The sequence below is a fragment of the Pinus tabuliformis genome, chromosome 9, assembly GCF_031772625.1.
Source record: "Pinus tabuliformis cultivar Carrire ecotype Pingquan chromosome 9, CPIR1, whole genome shotgun sequence".
NCBI classification, from domain to species: domain Eukaryota; kingdom Viridiplantae; phylum Streptophyta; class Pinopsida; order Pinales; family Pinaceae; genus Pinus; species Pinus tabuliformis.
In genome coordinates this window covers 70,545,716-70,564,807 of record NC_142307.1, presented here as the reverse complement: position 1 = coordinate 70,564,807, position 19,092 = coordinate 70,545,716, and the positions used below count along the sequence as shown (strand labels likewise).

Sequence of the window (19,092 nt, the reverse complement as noted above, 5' to 3'; positions counted from 1 at the left end):
AGAGATAGACAAATTGTCCTCCAAGTTGGAGGAAGATTTCACCATGTTTGTAGCTATACCTCCAAGAGTGAGGTGGGGCGATATGGAGCTTTCGTCCCAGAGTTGCATAGAGATTTCGACAGGGTCCATTGATGTGAGCATCGGATGGTGTTTCCTAATGGATCATTACCCTTGCTACAAGGGCCCACAGTGTTCAGTAGCAAGAGGATCAGTGTCAGTTGATGCAGTCAAGTTTCAGAGTGGCAATTGCAGACTCGTTGCAGTCAGATACTAAGGAGCGCAGAGCAGTGTTGATAGCAATGTAGGAGGCACAGTGTGGAGTCAACAACAGTGCAGATTTCCTACTGGATAGAGCAGAGGCTAGTAGCAGTTAGAGGATCAGAAGACAGTTGCAACACAGAGACACAGTTGATCCAGTATTTTGGATGCTTCTTAGTGGCAGTAGTTGGAATAGCAACAACACTAGTTGAGAGGGAGCATTAGTTGAGTTGCAGTGCAGATGCAGAGTTGGCAGCAGTACAGGATGTACAGTGCAGTGTCAATAGCAACACAGATGTCGCATGGTTCAGCTATAGTCAATGGACGATGAATCAGAGTTAGTGCAGTGGTTGGTGGAAAGTGACAGGCAGCTACAATTGTCAAACATCAGCAACGTGTATGGAGGATGTTGCAGAGACAAGGTGTTGTGGCAGGTTGTGCAGCACTAGAGAGAGAGAACACCTTCCTCGCTAAGAGGGAGTGTTAGTTTTTGTAGCATCGGATGGTGTTCTAGTCTCGAAACTTTGTGGAGAGGCTAAAACACAAGAGTTTTCCAAAACCCAGAAATCATTTCTGGAAGTTCCACCTAAAAATGGCTCAATTAAATTAATTGACCATGATTAAAAATTTCCTAACTTAGGAAAAATGGTTAATTAATAGAAATTAATTGAAAAAGGTGAGAATTCTCTATAAATTCACACGGATCTACTTTTAGATGATCTCAACCATCAATTAAGTTTTAATCGTGGTCGTTGGAGTCCCAACTGGAAATTATAAGAAGAGGTCGATGGGGATAGAGAAATACACTTGGAGAGGAAGTTTCGTTGGGCAATTCAATTTTTCAGAAAGCAGCATTCTACTAGAAGAGTTTGATCCAGAGAGGGTATGCAGAGACAGAGGGGCAAAGACAGTGAGTCTGGAGTAAGTCTTCAAGTTCCAGAGAGTCAGCCATGGGAGGGCCAAAATAAACTTGGAGAGCAAGTTTCCTTGGGCAGTTCAATTTTCCAGAAAGCAACATTTTTTCCGAAGAGTTCAAGCCAAAGAGGGGATGCAAAGATAGAGAGGGGCAGAGCTAGTGAGTCCGGAGGAAGTCTTCCAGTTCCAGAGAGTCAACTATAGGAGGGTCAAGTTTCCTCAGTGGGGCTACGCAGGGCCTGCGTAGAAGCTTCAAAGGCAAAGTTTCATTTGGCTAGTGAGAGGGTAGATTCAGTTGTTGGAGGTCGGGAGAATTTCTGGAAGGGGCCAGCGAGTCATTCTCAGAGGTTGAGTTGGGCAGACAACTTGATCAATTGCAGTTTCCAGGCACAACGTACAAAAGCCTACGCAAGTCTGACGCAGGGGTTTCGTGGAGCCCAATAAATGTCAGCTTTGGAGCTGGATCAGTGTCAGGTGAGACAAAATTTGTCTCACTAATTTTTGTGGCCAGTTTCTCTTGTAAAGGATTGCCAGTTTTGGGCATCCAATTGTATTTAGAATTTATCATTGTTGCATAATAATAAAACCCTCAGTTGTTGCACCGGTTTTCCCATAATGAGTTTTCCCGGGGACATTAGTCCAAAAATAGTTGTGTCATTATCATGTGTATGTGCTAGTATTTTCTTAGTTCCCAGTTTATTTTCCGCAGCGTTTTATTTGTTAAGAAAGAGCAATGTGATTAATTCGATATTTTTCCATAACAAAATAAACTGCAATTTTAATCAGTTAGAAGAGTTAATTCCATCTGCTGCATTTCAAGGAATTTTCACACTACTGGTAAACCAAATTGTTTGTCTCTCATAAAGAGTTCCCTAATTTCTAAAGCACATTAAAACATTAGTCCATGAGAATGTAAAATATTTTAAAAGATTGATTATTATCCTTCATCAACAACAATCTCAGTGGTTGATTAGCATTTTCTGCACTGAACAACAACCAAAATAAATCAGATACTTACTAGCAGGAAAAATGGAGAGAGAGTCTAAAGACCATTTAAAACATCCATTATTAACTAGAATTAGAAAGCCAAATGGGATATTTGAGACTAAAATGTTAAACTTTAGATTATGACTAAGCTCACATATGGGGTAGCCAGGTTGGGCAGACCCCATATTGGGATGCTTACACCAGGTGTATGGGTGCACACACCTGCAACCCTAGTTCTCTGTTACATGGGCTTCAACCCTCATAACAGGACTCTACCTACTGCGGTAGTCAACGGTAATAACAAGGATCTGCCTATTATGATAGAATTGACCAGCCTCCCTTCCCCCAAGCCTTCCAACACCCTTATATATATATATATATATATAGACAGAGAGAGAGAGAGAGAGGGAGGGAGAGAGAGAGAGAGAGATTTCAAGCTGGTATAGCTGCACCCACACCTATGCATCCTCACTACTAAAGGTCAGAAAACATTATACAAAATAAAATTACTATTGTATTTCTGAAATGAAGAACTTAGGCTTGACATTTGAACTGCAAAAAAAGCATTGGAACACAAAAATAGAGAGCAAGATTAAAGAGACTTGAGCTGGCTCCATGTATACTAAAAAAGGTTGAAGCCAGTAAAAGCAATGGCTAAATCAGAAATGATAAACAACATAAATAATGCTTTTTTGAAAGAAAAAAAAAGTTCCTGGTAGTTATACCTCATTACAACTTCCATCTGCTGCTCTTTTGTTAACGCATTAATATCCTTCTTGACTTCCTCAAATGCTACAATTTTACCATCATCAACATCTTTGCCCAGTTCTCTATCTGAAGTTTTCTTTGATTTCCTCCTTTCAAGCCCCCCTTCATGTCGCTTCACAGCCTCCTGATAAAATCCAAAACATAAACCCCATGATAAGACAACTATACTGAGCTAATACACATGGAAAATTTCACCACAAAAAAGTGACCTCACCTGTAGGGTTTCGTCATGGGCATCTGAATCGGCATTGCTTTCGTCTTCCTCATCCTCATCTAGACCAAAGTCTTCAGGACGAAGTGACTCTGCTTTTTTCCTTTGCAGTCTTAGTACCTCAGCCTCTTCAACTGCCGGTAGCTCATCATCACTAGATTGGATCTTAAAATGATCAAAAAATCATAGATGCATTAGCAAGGCATGCAAACATAAAAAGTATCGGACAAAGTCCCCATAATGAAGCATTTCTTTGTAGATTATATATATTGAATCACTTATCCTACCTCATAGTCAATATTATCAGCACTATAATATCGGTTTTTTCCCTTTGCCCCATGCTGCTTTCCTTTCTTCCTCCTGTTCATCAGCTTCTTCTTCCATCTCATCTTCAACTCCACCCGACTTCTGCCTTAAAAACTTTGCTTGCTTTGCAACTGTTCAATGAATTCCATAGTAAGATATTCATCAGAAACCTTCTGCTTGATAAGTTATTCTAAACAGTTCACAATGCAAATTATTTGGATAACGCCCACAGGGAAACACCAATGCACGTGAAACATTAAAATGCCTAGAACAGAGACATCTACGAATAAAGCAATTTATTTCATTTCGTTAGGTAGGTGCAAAAGGCTCTTAGTGCTTTTGAATCTGAAGCTCCTTGGCACTGTTCAAGGAATACTAAACTGAAATATGATTTTCAGCTTATTACCGTCCAACATGTTGGGAGAGCATTAAATGAGGACACACAGATTGTCAAAGCAGGCATGTGGCATACAGGCCAGGTCTCTAATGACTGTCAGAAGGAGAGATGGAGGGTAGAGACTTCCCTAACTATGCAGCTTTATGACTAGTAGGTACTACAGATATCTCTATTTGTTATTTTCGAGCATATCTGACACTCTATCAACAGAATACCTTGTGTTTTTGCTGTTAGTTTCTTTGTTGTAGAGGTTACAGACCACTTATTTTTCAAGAGGTGTGCAGAGAACAGTCTTTTGGGACTTTTGCTGCCCTTCAGAGTAAAATCATCATAAACATATCTTTTTTTATTTCAATTGAGGATAAGAGAAACGGAATGCTTCCTATGGATTTAAAAAAAGGCTCTCCTGCTTAGAAAAATATAAAAAAACTCAATAAATGGACAAAGAATCAGGTAGCGCACATGCACACTAAAGAAAAAATTGATCTTGTCATAGTATAATCTAGCAACTAGTGTAAAGCCTCGCTCAGTAACAATAATTTTTGAGTGAGGAAACCTGATATTCAACCCTAGGGCCCTACTAATGCTATGTAATTAATAGCAATGTTAAATTCTTAAAATTCTCCTTTATCTTCCATTTTCATCATTTCTTGTTTCAGAATGTTTGAGGGTGGTTCCAACATCATTATAATTTCATCTAGAGAAAGTAGAATTTTAGATCCCACTCAAAATCCAACAGAATTAATAGTTTTCAGGGTTTTAGGATTTGGGAAGGAGTGGGAACAAGCATTTAATCAAAAGCACCAGGCCCTCTATGTACCTCGATGTTGGTGGCATTGATTGTTGAAATCCTCTGTCCTGACCCAAGTAAAAATGTACCTAGCACTCAAACAAAATCTCAATTTGACATGTTCAGGATTTTCTATCTTATTTTAATGTTTAGAGGGTGATATTGATGAGAGGATCCCAATATAGGCAATGATTTTGATGATATGAACTTTGAAGGTATTTTTTGTAGCAAGATTTTGTTTTGGACTATAGAGGCTGTCTACAGCCTCTTTGTTGATATATTTTTTATTCAAAGATGGATTGCACTCAGTGTTATTTTGGTTATATGCACACCCACTTGCAATATATATGAGAAACTTTACATATATGTGTATAATGGTTTAGATTCGTATGGATGCACATGAATATTTATGTATTATTTCATTGACTAGATTTTTGGTCTGGTGTTTTTCTGGTTCCTGGTTTTGGGTCAATCGGTTCAATGACCAAACTAGTTCCGATAACATTAGTTCATTGCCCATTGGTCATTTTCAGTTTTAATTTTTGAGCCTTGACTCTAGATATTATGACCTCAGACTAAGTCTTTGACTCAGATCAGAGAGACGCAGATCAGAGAAACGCAGGGATGACGCAGAGAGGGACCAGAGTTGCGCAGAGCCACACAAAATGACGCAGGGCTGACGTGGTAGAGAAAGGAAGCTCTCCTGGGTGTCAGAAAGTCTCGGAGAAAAAGTCTCAGGTGTTTTCTCCCATTGTCTATGTAAATTTTTCTGTAAAAGCGATTGTTGCTGAAGATTAATAAAACCCTCCTTTGTTGCACCGGTTTTCCTGCATTGGGTTTTTCCGGGGACAATTGTCCAAAAATAATTGTGTTGATGTGATTGATTCTTGTGCATATATTTATTTTTGTATAATGATGTGATATTTGCAGTAGAATTTATTTTAATGTTTACTGAAGGGATTTCATAAATAACTTATTGGGAATAATAAGTAGGTGAAATAAATCAGTTACTGCAGTAATAGAATTTATGTTTAGAAATTTTCACATGGTATCAGAGCAAAGATTCAGCGATAGGAAGGGAAAATCAATTATGGGTCAAGAGCATGATGCAGAGGCATCCACTCCAAGAGACTCGTGCAAATTTTCAGAAGAATGCACAAGAGACAGAAATTACGATTATTCTATGTTGGCTTCCAGATTGGAAGAAGACAAGCTCTGCCTCCTTAGGGGTTTGGTATATAGATAGTGGAGCTTCCTGGCATATGACAGGAATCCGAGAATGTTTTTTCAGATTATCAAGAAGAAAGGATGAATTTTTAGCTCACCATGGAGAATAAGGCAAAGTGTACTCCAGTAGGGAAAGGTGCTATAGTTTTTCAAACAAAAACAGGAGAGTGGTTCCGAACTACCAATGTACTGCATGTGCCAGGACTAGGGATTTACTTTCCGTATCTCAACTTCAAAGCAAAGGCTACGACGTTTTCTTCATTAAGGAGAAAGTATACGTCAAACACCCGAGTTGGAAAAAAAAGGTCCAGGTCGGAATCAGAAGTAACAGGTTGTACAGGCTGCAGCTAGAATCACCAATGGCACTGATAGGCAGTGATGGAGACAAGGATTTGAATGAACTATGGCACAGAAGGATGGGACATTTGCACCATGGGGCTCTGAGAATTCTCAAAAAAACTGTAACAGGAGTTCCAGATCTTAGTGTTGAACGAGATTATGTATGCAGAGGGTGTGCTCTCGACAAGTATGCCAGAGCAGTGTTTCCAAGAAGTAACAATAGGTCCAAGAGTAACAATAGGTCCAAGAGTGTACTAGGATTGATACACTCAGACATCCGCAGACCAATGTCCACAAAAGCTCTTAGTGGTGCCACAAAAGCTCTTAGTGGTGCCGAATACTTCGTCACCTTCATCGATGACCATTCCAAGAAGACTTGGATCTACTTTCTGAAAACCAAAGATGAGGTTTTTGGTCGATTCAAAGAGTTCAAGGCTCTAGTGGAGAATCTGACAGGAAAGAAGATAAAAGTGTTGCGCTCAGACAATGGTGGAGAGTATGTTGACAAGGACTTCACCGATTTTTGCGCTAGGGAGGGCATCAGAAGAGAGTGGACAGCTCCCTACAATCCGGAGCAGAATGGAGTAGCAGAAAGGAAGAACAGGACTATTGTGGAAGCAGCTAGGGCAATGATGTATGATTAGGATATGCCAAAATTCCTGTGGGCAGAAGCATGCAACACAGCAGTCTATGTCCAGAATAGAACTCCTCATAGGGCATTGGGCAAGATTACTCCAGAGCAGGTCTTCACCGGGAAGACACTTGAAGTTAGTCATTTCAGGATATTTGGGAGTTTAGCATATTGTCGTATACCCGAGGAGAAGAGGAAGAAGTTAGATCAAACTACAGAGAAAGGATATCTTGTCGGATATAGCGAGAATGCTAAGGCATATAGAGTCTATCTTTTGGGGAGCGGGAAGGTAGTAGTTCGGCGAGATGTAAAGTTCATGGAGGATAGAGCTTTCAGGAAATCTCGAGAAATGCCTTCCAAGGAGCAGGCAAAAGATGAACCGTTGGTCAAACCACTTCAACCAGCAGAAGCTAGTACCAGAAATTCTCCTTCAGAACAGGAGGAATCACAGGAAGAGGAAGAGCTGACAGATGCACCTACTACCAGAGGAAGAACGAGTTGGGAACTCCAACAGATTCTACGGGATGCAGGGGAATTCATTGGTGCACCCAGGAACAGTAAAAGGGAGCGAAGACAACTAAACAGATACTAGGCCTTAGTAGCTCAAGTTGGGGAACCCTCCATTTTTCAGGATGCCGTTCAGCATCAAGTATGGGTGGATGAGATGGTGGAGGAATACAACTCTATAATGGTGAATGATGTCTGGGAAGTGGTGCCTAGGCCTCAGGACAGATCAGTGGTAGGTTCGAGATGGATCTACAAGATCAAATATGTTGCAGACGGCAGTGTGGAGAAATATAAAGCCAGGTTTGTGGCTAAGGGGTATGCTCAGAAGGAAGGAATAGACTACGAAGAGACCTTTGCCCCAATAGCCAAGTATACATCTATTAGAACCGTGATATCTCTTGCAGCACAGATGGGGTGGGAGATTCATTAGATGGATGTCAAAACAGCATTCTTGAATGGGGTGATAGAAGAGGAAGTATACATTGAACAACCAGAAGGCTTTGAGACACATGAGAAGAAATCTCATGTATGCAGATTAAAGAAAGCCTTGTATGGGCTTAAACAGGCACCTAGAGCATGGTATGGTCGAATTGATGGCTACTTGCAGAAGATGGGGTTCGTCAAGAGTGATGCAAATCCCAATCTCTACTATCTGGTTGTAGAGAATGAGCCTCTAGTCCTAGTATTATATGTGGATGATCTCTTCCTAACAGGATCATCCAGGCTCATCGAGGACTGCAAGAAGAATCTAGCCACAGAATTCGACATGAAGGATTTGGGACAGATGCATTATTTCCTAGGGTTGGAAGTTTGGCAGCAGAAGGGTGAGATCTTCCTTGGACAAGGGAGATATGCTACAGAAATCCTGAAGAGATTCAAGATGCAGGACTGTAGGCCTATGGCTACTCCAATGATCACCAACTGGAAGAAAATTGATGCATCAGAAGACAAAGATGTTGATCCCACCTTGTACAGGCAGCTCATAGGATCCCTGATGTATTTGGTCAATACCAGGCCAGACATTTGTTATGTTGTCAACACCCTCAGTCAATTCATGGTGGAACCTAAGAGGGCGCATTGGGCAGCAGCCAAACATGTTCTCAAGTATATACAGGGAACAGTCGAGCATGGACTATTGTACACCAGAGGCAATGACATCAAACTGAGTGGGTTCACTGACGCAGATTGGGTTGGATGTTCAGTAGATCAGAAAAGTACCATTGGGTATTGTTTCAACATTGGATCGGGAATGACTTCCTAGTGCAGTAGGAAACAAAAATCCGTAGCTCTAAGCTCAGCTGAAGTAGAATATATGGCCGCCAGCACAACTTCGTGTGAAGCCATATGGCTTAGAAAATTGCTTGTGAACCTATTCAATAGAAGGATGGATGCGACCAGGATCATGTGTGATAATTAGAGTTGCATCAAACTCTCTGGAAATCTAGTATTTCATGATCAGTCGAAGCACATTGATATTAGGTGTCACTTTGTCATAGACTGTGTCCAACAAGGAGCAGTGCAGTTGAGCTACACTCCTACAAGAGAACAGGTGGCAGACATCCTCACCAAGGCCCTAGGAAGAACAAAGTTTGTTTATTTTAGGGAGAAGATCGGGATGGTGAAGAATCCATTTCAGTAGCAAAAATGGATAAGTATAAGGTGATGCAGTGCAGCAGTTAGCAGTGGCGGTGCTATGGGCAACATGATGCAACAGATTCAGAGGGAGCTGCAGTACAGATGTAGCAGTGGCAGTAGCAGTGTCATGGGCAACAGTACAGGAAGCAACAGTGCAAATGATGGAAGGCAGCAGGCAGCACATGTGCGAGATTGGCTAATTTTTCCTTCCGCTGGTTTATTTTTATTTACTGTCCCAGCAATGTTGTTTATTTAGTATGCCGAAATTTTCAATTAATTTACAGCAAGGAAATATACTAGAAAATAAATTTATCAATTGTTGCAGATGATGAAAAATAACAAGAAATTGCATCCAAAGTTGAATTGAAAGAACCAAGAGGATGGGAAGAGAAAGAATCTTCTAGCCACAAATTTGAGCAATCAAGTGAAAAGCAGCTCTGAGGTGGACAAGAAGATTGTATGCACATCAATGCGGAAATAGGTGAAATTGAGCAGCCTTCATCATCAAGAAGAGAATGAGATGACCAAACTCTTCGACATTAAGATACAGGTCAAGAAGACCGAGATCAATGCCTTATTTGACTCAGGTTCATAGGCTAATCTCATACCAACGAATCCAATCAACAAACTTTGGTTGGAGGTTTGAGACCATCTTATCCCATATCCATTGGGACGGGAAAATAAGGATGTGCAAATCAAGGTAACAAAACATGTAGAACAAAAATTTGCTATCAGTGTTGATTTTATTGATGAAGTTGAATTGGATGAAGTACCAATTGATGTATGTGGAATTGTGTTTGGGAGTCCCTACATGTATATGTGGGATGCACTATTTATGCAAAAAGCCATCCAGTATCACTTCATCAAGGATGGAAAATCACTCATCATCAATCTCCAAGATTTCACTAGGAAGTAATAAACAAGCCAAGAAGTTGAACAATTCTAGCAAGAAATATGTTTTACAATTTTTAAGAGAAAATCAGTGTAGTGAGGATTCAATAAGGGGGAAGGCATCCATGGAGGGTGTACTAAAGAACAAAGACAACAATTGGAAAAGTTGCTACAGGCATACAAGGGAGCATTCCAAAAGCCTAAAGGAATACCACCCAAGAGGGAAGTGGAGCACAATATCCATTTATTGTCAGACTCTCCATTGCCAAACATTTTGTTGTACAGACAATCTGTTCTAGAAGCAACCAAAGTGAAGAAGTAATTGCAGGATGTCCTTCAACGAAGTACCTCACCTTGTGGTTCCCCTGGGTCACCCATCATAATTGTGCCAAAGAAGAATGGGAATTAACAAATGTATATGGAATACAGAGCATTAAACATGATTACACTTAAGAACAGATACCCCTTACCCAGGATTGACGACTTGTTAGATCAGTTGCAATAAGCAAAATATTTCACCAAGCTCGATTTAAAAATTAGGGTATCTCCAGGTTCACGCCAAAGAAGAAGACACTTCGAAGATCGCCTTCAAAACCAAACAAGGTTTGTATGAGTTGTTAGTCATGACATTTGGTTTATGCAATGCACCAGCTATATTCATGAGATTAATGAATGATGTATTGCACCCTTATCTAGATTCATTTGTTATTGTTTATTTGGATGATGTATTGGTTTACAGTGCTATCTAGGAGGAGCACATCTCGCACTTGATGCAAGTGCTGGAGACTTTAAAGAAACATCAGCTACTGGCAAATCTCAATAAATGTGAGTCGCAGTATCTTGTATATTTAGGTTATGTGATTGGTGAAGGAGAGTTCAAGATAGATCCTACAAAGATGGAGGCCATCATGAAGTGGTTGGTGCCTACAAATATCTCTGAACTCAATTGTTTCATTGGGTCAGCACAGTACTTGAGGAAATTCGTAGCTTCATTTTTAGCAATAGTTGCACCACTCCACAACATAAAGGCGAGTGGCAAAAGTTTATGGTGGGGAAAGGGTCAGCAAAAGGCCTTTAGTTGAAAAAGAATATCATCCAAGCACCAGTTCTCGCGTTACCAAAATCACAGCATCCCTTCGTAGTGGAGAGGAATGTGAGTGGGTTTGTGATGGAAGTGGTCTTGATGCAAGGAAGAAGGCCTAAATGATACCATTCCAAAGCATTTCATGTGGCAATCCTCAACGACCCTACCTACAACAAGGATATCTATGCTCTAATACAAGCTATTAAAAAGTCAAGACACTATCTGATGCAAAAGGAAACCATTCTCCACACAAATCACCAACCATTACAGTACTTGCAAGCCCAAAGTAAGCTACATCAAACCAAACACTACAAGTATATGGGGTTCTTATAGTAATTTAATTTAGTCATCAAGTACAAGAAGGGCAACACAAACAAACTGGCCAACATGCTTTCAAGGCCAACTACATCAAAATTCACAGCTTTAGCAACTTTGATGCACAGGGAGCCTTTCACCCATGACGCATACAAAGAGGCATATACAAAGGATGACATCAAGGAGGTGGTTCAACCACTGTAGTGCCAGAGTCATGCAAATGATGGTGACAGCACAGTTGACTATCATCTTCACAATGGGTTACCCTGCAAGTTGGACAAGCTTTGTGTTCCTAAGGGCAAGTGATTGTAACTAATCAAAGAGGCTCACACCTCTAAGGTTGCAAGGCGTTTTCTCGTACTGAAGACAGTAGCCAACTTATAAACATATTGTACTGGCAGAGAACACAAGAAAATATAGCAAGGTTCCCTAGAGGATGTATACTTTGTTGTATCAAGAAGCCTAGTAACAAGAAATAGGGTCCATACCATCCCTTACATGTACCCTCTCATCCTTGTGAAAGCATTTCCCTGGACTTTGTGAAAATTTACCAATAACCAGGAAGGGACATGACTACCTATTCATAGTAATTAATAGATTCAGCAAGATGTACATTCCCATGCACTATGAAAAGACCATCTAAGGGAAAGAAACAACAACCTTGTTTTTTGAATAGGTCTGGGTGCACTTTAGGTTACCAAGGACTCAGGAGCATTCTTTCAGACTAAAACATCAAACTTCTCGATGCATTTTGGACTACATTGTTGAAGAAGGACATGAAATTGAAGAGGTCAACAGTGTTCCATCCACACACAAACAAGAAATAGAAGCATACAACTTTAGTGCAGCTTTTAAAGGGTTACAATCAAAAGCATCTGAAGACCTAGGTTGAAAATACAATATATATACAACACTCTTATTACAGAGCAGTCAACACTTCTACTGGCAAGTCCCCATTTGAAGCTTCTTTTGGATATTTGCCACCTCCACATTTGGATGTTATATATGTCAGCAAGGAGGAGTGAGGGAGGATCTCACAAGGGATGCTTTAATAGCAGAGAAATTTGTTAAGAAAATCAAGCAGATCTATTTGCAAGTACAAAAGGCACTGAAGAAGTCAAAAGAAAAATACAAGGCCAAGCATGGTCAACAAGAGACAGAGAGGTCATTCAGAGTGGTAGACAGAGTATCGTTACAATTAAACAAGAAGAGGCTAAAGGAACTTGTTAAGAAAATTAAGGCTCTGCAATACGGTCCTTTCGAGATACTGGAAAGGGTAGGAGATAATGCTTACAGACTTGATCTACCCCCATACATGTGTTTACTCAATGGTGAATGTGGAAAATCTCAAACTTTATGAGCCTTCCATGTTGGATCACAACCCAGCTCCATAGAGGCCCGAGGGCCTAGCTCCATATAGGACCTAGCTCTAGATGCCTAGGCAGAGGTCCAAAAGTAGAAGACAAGGGTAGCATGCCTTTGACAAATTGGGTTGAAGGGACAACTTCTAGGCAATGTTGAATAGTACTCCAGGCAGAAGTAGAGGAAAATTTTCCTTAGCTCATTCAATAAAGCTTTTAGGGACCAAAAGCCTCTCAAAATGGGAAGGTGTGATCCAGATTGGATCATAATGTTATTTTTGATCTATCTTGATGCTTTCAAAGTCGAATAATTGCAGGAATCGGCTTGTAAGAGCAATTTTACCAACGGAATCCAATTTGGAGAATTGGGGTCTAAAACCTTCTAGGGCCATTTTGAGGCCTTAAACAACATTTGCTGGGGGGAAAACTTTCCCTCTTATACACAAGAACCCATGAGGTTGCTCTACACTCAGAGACCTTTTCAACAATGCAAAAATCACGTCAATCAAAATTTATATGAAAAATGTTATGCCTCCTGCAATTTGACCTATTGTGTTTGACCATCATGGTAAGAGTGGATGCCACATCAACTTCCATTATTCAAGTGTATGGAGCTAGCCATGTGAGGACCATGAAGAAAACTCTAAAAGCGTCAAACTTGTAGCTCTAATTAAGATTTGAAGGAGTCAAACTATTAATTTTCTGCAAACTTAGCACTCAACACTTAATTCCTAACAGAGTTAATAGATCCACTGATTAAAAAAACAGTTAGATTCATTAACATAATAAAATTCAGCAGAATCAAAATGTACCAATCTCAATCACAATGACACAACAGATCCTACCCAATGATAGTTTTTCATTAATAATCCAAACTTACTTGGGCTCTCGTCCTGGGATAATGGCCCAATTGAGAAAATAGAGAATACAAATCAACTTAAACTAATCCAATAAATTTTCCCTAGATCGGTGCTCGATCTTCTCATTCATTGGACAATAATAAAATAATCTTATCTTATCTACAGATCTAGATCTCCAGCCTCTGTGCACTCCCTAAAACCCAACACATTTGCTCTTGAGATGCCTCTCTCAATCTCGTATTGTTATAGTGTGTCTTTCTCCTCACCTTAGCCTTGTTGTTATAACTTTAGATTGAGCTAATCCCTAACCCTAACCCTAATCTCAAAGTGATTAAAGGCCCAAATTATATCTCGCCTCACTTAAGACCAACGACTAAGATTAAAACATAATCACTAAAGTAAGTTACTTTATTTTTCCTAAATTCCTTTAGCTCAATAAGCCAACATAAATATGTGTTTTTTCTAAAGTTAGACTTAAGCTAAGTTACATTAGCAACTTGCTCACAGTGAAGCAAGTACCTAAGGAGACTATGGGCGACTTCTACATGGCTAGACACATAGGCCTATGCAGAAGTACTTGCCCAAGCTACAAACATCAACACAAACTTAACCCCTAGTTGGCTATCGGCCAATGTCTAACCATGCCACAAGGAAGAAAAGGGATTTCATTCTATATGGTTGTATCATGTTCCATAGAAGAGCATAACATACTACCAAATAGGAGTGGGAGTTACGGAGTTACATAACAAAGAGAATTAGTGTTTTGTAGCAACCTATCAAGCCACAAGTCTCAAATGACTCCATATAGAGTGCCTTTTCCTTTGTACCTGCATTAGTTCCATTCCAGACAAAAGAGAGCAAAGCGGCTTCACCTTTCAGCTAAGTTTTCTCCCATAAGGATTTCACAGAGCATATCTTTGTGTTCATTGGTGTTGGTGTGTGATTGTATTTTATTTTTCTCTACCTTCCGCATTTTATCTATTTCATGCATAAACAGCAAATCAATAATTAATGAATCCAAAAACTGAAGGAATTTAACCTTCATAGTATAGATTTCAGTTTTTTATAAAATCTATTACGACAAACTATACGATGGAATATCGGATATCCACAACAGTTCAAAAATCATAAACCCCCTTTGATGATGGGCAGTTTACCACTTCATCATGGTTGGGATGTTCTTTGAGAGTTCATTTTAATTTGATACGTGTGATATGCATGGATACTCTCAAGGACAACCGGTTGTATAAGAGGGGGTAGACTCAAACTATAATTGGCTTTTGATTGCTTTACATCCCTTGCCATTCATAGGCATTTTAACATTTGTTTCTTTTACATTTCAACATTTGGCTTAAGATTTTCCCTTTTTTATTGCTACATCAACTTCAAGTATTTCCAACCACTTCTCATAGGACGAGGCATATAGGGAACCAGCACAATCAACTGAGAACAACCAATCAAAAGATGGGATAATGAAGTAAGGGGAATGATGACAAGTGTTAAGTACAATATTACGGAACACTACCACAATCAGAGTAAGGTCACACTAGACTAGGAACAAATGATAACCACCAAGGTGAAGTAAGGGAAAAAGCATACAACCCAAGCATCATGCTCTAAAATCCAATTCCAACCCATGATCCATATGAGAATACCCAAAACATTAATTGAAAGCATCTGTATGCAAAAAAAATTGTGTATCTCACAACTGATGACCCCACCTTCATCGATGAATATGCTAGATAAATGGGTGTACTGACCAAAAAATGGTGAGGCATAAGGCTGGTTATCTGTGAATCATAGTAAGGGCTGCTGGATGGCAAGCTGCATCATAGGAGCAAAATTTTCTCTTAGGGTTACCCATGTATGTGGATGGGTAACAGAGCTAAAACAATGGAGAGCAAACAAAAATAGTAAGGAAAAATTTAAAAACCTAGGAAAATGGTGAAGAAAACTGAACAGTAAAACAAAAAAATTAATGAGTAAGACAAGATCAGATAAACAAATGCCATACTGTAACCAGGCAAGGGAGTATACATCAGTTCTAACGGTAGAATCCAGACTTCTGCAAAGCAATTGTAATATGTCCATTGCCAACTCCATTGGCCACTTGCTGAAGAATAAGAATTGTTTCTATTGTTGAAAGATACAAATTTTTTGCCATAGAAGTCTGATAGAAGGAGATGTCTTTGTATGATTATGCACATAGGGAATGACATTAAACCTGTTATTATTATCAAGAAATATAAAATAAAGAAATCATTTCCATTACCTCAAGACATGGCACAAGGTTCAATTCAAAACCCAGAGAAACAAGTAGAACATTCCTAGGATATCTATGAGAATGTGAATAAAGTATAGTCAAATAACTCACAAAAATATTATTCTATAAACTCCAGAAAATCTTAAGGAGGTGCACTAGTGACTAAACAAATCATGCAATATGAATAAAGAACACAAAATAAATTCACGGAACTTCTAGCTCTACAAATATATCAGAGAATCATGAAAGAGTTATGTTGCACGAGTGCAAACAAAAGTCTCAACTTCTCGATTACATAATGAAGTTGGACATGTTCTGCAGGAAAGTAGAAAGTGAAGGGCAAACATGCAAAGAAATGCTTTTAATACAGACAAAGCAACCAAGGAATTGCAGCACTTAAAAGTTAATTGTACACCAAAAACATCTAAAACATACATATAAAATGAATCAATTATGAATATGACTCATATGATCCTAAATTCTGTTTTACTATAAATGTAGATGTATTTAAGTGCTGAGTTCAACATGGACAATGGTGAGCTATCAAGAGAATAGATATAACAAAAACTGAAACTCTGTTCCCTTACTTTTTGCAGCAAGACCTGTAAGCTGTTCATCATCATCGCTTTCCTGCATAATTCATAGAATAATAATCCAGAATAAGAAGTAAAATGAATGACTGTTCAACCAATAAAACAAGAAAACTTATCATATAATTCATTTCAAATTCAAACATGATGCAAGATCCTTACAATGATTAGTTTGTATGTATGTCTTCAAAAAAAATTACATAAATCATAAGAATGGAACAAATTGATGCAAAAGGCTCTCAATATTGCCTTTGAGAGATAGAAGAAGAATTCTCAATAGTAAATGGTAATTAAAGATCAAAATCTCTCAATATCAAGCCAAGTATGCAATCAAAGTATACTGAATAGAAGGAAAATATGTACCTCTTCATTCTCTTCACTGCTCTCACCCTGCCATCAAAGATATCAACATGTGAGTCACATATCATAACACTCTGAAATACCTGCATTAAATAACCACATGTATCTGCATAGAAACTAGTACAGGATCTTTAACATCCATAAATCTTGAAAACCTAGACCTAAAAAAGTCATACATTTCTATCTCAAAGGACCCATCAAACACATTTGCTTCAGATTTTCTGACTTGCTTAATTTAAACTTCAAATTTTCCATGGAGAAAATGTCATAATCTATTTTAAGAAAATTCCACCTCAAAGTACACATTATATGTGTTAGACAGCTTTATGCACTGAAAATGCATTCAAACCTTAAGATCAAAAACTGGCTGCTCCAATTCTTCATCTGATTCATCTGCAGGGTGTTGGAATGTTAGCCAACCAACTATGATACTACACTTTAAAATGTTATTGTCTGCATACAAAATGGATGGACACAGTAAGGCCTACCTTCATCATCATTTATATCCAGCAAAATCTTATCTCGTTGTTTGTGAACTGCATAAGAAAGAAGAGGAAAATAATCAGATTAACATTTATTTTGTTTTCAAACAACCAAAGCAGCAAGAGGTTGCATGCCAGGTAAGTTTCATTGTCCCACTGCTTATGAAATCCAAAAAATTTCAAAATAAAAGCAGATATGATGCTAACTCTGCTCATCACAAATTTTGGCACAAAGTAGACTGAAGATAAATGAGATCAAGACCATGAGCAAAGAATACGATGTGCAATGTAGTGGGGTCAACAACACCCAGAAACGTGGCAGATTCAAATGCTCATGTGGAAATTCTAATTAGCGGTAAATTTAGGGGTTTAATGCATTTCTGTTAAGGAATTTAGGATCATAACTGATGGTGTTCTCTTTGTATGAAGGGGGCAGTTTATCTCTGAGTAATGGGAGAAAAAAGAAAGTAATCGAGTATGCTCAGAGGAGCTATGCAGGCAAACCAGAGGGCATCAAAACTTTGGCAGGACACCACTTTTTTGGCCTGTATGCCAATTTAGAATAATGGGCTTTACTAATTTTTGTGTAGCAATTAGGGTTAAGATAGACAACTGTTGTTTTTAATTTCCAGTTTGGAATTTGTCTATGCTGTTGTTTCCTATGAGTATTTTGAGGAGGGGCAAAAGACTATTCTGTGTTTATGATGCAGCAGGTTGAGTATTCTTCTTGAATTTCTGATCTGATAGAATTAGGTGAAAAAACTTCTGTGATTTGTTAACCCCTTCTTTTGACCTTGTGAAGCTTTAATTTCATAGCTGTGTGAGGCAGAAAACAGAATGTTGTGCAGACTGGAGGTGTTTGAATCAATTCATAGTCTGTCCCTGTGCAGACCTGAGCAATTGAGTGCTGTGCAGAAGGAAGGTGTCTGCATCATTTTGGTAAAAAAGCAACCCTGAAAATGGCCCAGAGGAGAATCCATTGGAACTGGACAACCACAGTCAAAATGAATGTCAGACAGTCAAAATAGAGGAGAGAAATTGCTCGGGAGATTAGCAGCAATTGAAGCCAGATTCCGGTCAGATGAGTCAGAAGATGAACAAGACGACGCAACAGCCCCAGTTGGAGCAGTAGATCCCATGGAAAGATTGATAGAAGCAATCTCAAAACAAGGAACCAATGTTAAGCCTGAAAATTCTGACTCTCATGTGTGACCTGAGCACTAAGTTGTTAATTGATTGGCTGCAAGAGTTAGAAGATGTTTTGACATAGAGAACAAGGATGAAGAGGACCCAAGGAGAGTGAACTCTGTTCTGACACAATGAAGGCTACTTTATGGTGGGATAACCCTCAGAACACCAACACGAAACAAGGTAAGATAAGAAATGATAATTATATTAATGTGCGACGAATGACCACAAAAGTAGGTCAATGGGACTGAAGAGTACAAACAATATGAATGCAATGTGGGAGTGCAAGCGCAACTTCTAGAAATGCTGAAAATGCTACGAAGAAATCAACCTACATAACATCATAACAATATATAAGATTGTGACAAAGGTACAGTGATACAAAACATTGGGTGAGTTTGGAGAACTCAAGAACCTGTCAAGAAAGAGATTGAGAAAGAAAGAGATCAGAAGAAGCAACCGATGACATCAAGGACTCCTGCACCTAATGGCCGAGGGCAAGTGGGGCAAGCAAGGCATTGACTCATTGTCTAATTTCTATAGAACCATTGGGGTTCAGCCTGTATAATCCTATGGGGGATGTACGAGCGAGAATACTCCTAGAATCCAAAATCGAAAGAAGGAAACTCTGAATGGATCTTTGGCTGCTCCTCTAGGTCTGAGAAGTAGTCTGACGAGCAGGAGGTGCTCTGCTCTGAATCCATTTAGAGTTGATATCTTTAACCCT

The 19,092-nt window shown here is 39.1% G+C and overlaps 1 protein-coding gene across 1 annotated transcript in view; it reads right to left on the bottom strand.

Moving 5' to 3' along the window:
• The window catches only part of LOC149147153 (protein THALLO-like), a 202,524-nt gene that overhangs the window by 127,543 nt on the left and 55,889 nt on the right, over positions 1-19,092 (bottom strand). The window contains 8 exon segments of the mRNA XM_089445003.1: positions 2,886-3,052; positions 3,143-3,304; positions 3,427-3,459; positions 3,461-3,576; positions 16,333-16,375; positions 16,699-16,725; positions 17,045-17,088; positions 17,184-17,231. Of these exon segments, the coding sequence (XP_089301129.1) occupies positions 2,886-3,052; positions 3,143-3,304; positions 3,427-3,459; positions 3,461-3,576; positions 16,333-16,375; positions 16,699-16,725; positions 17,045-17,088; positions 17,184-17,231 (640 nt within the window).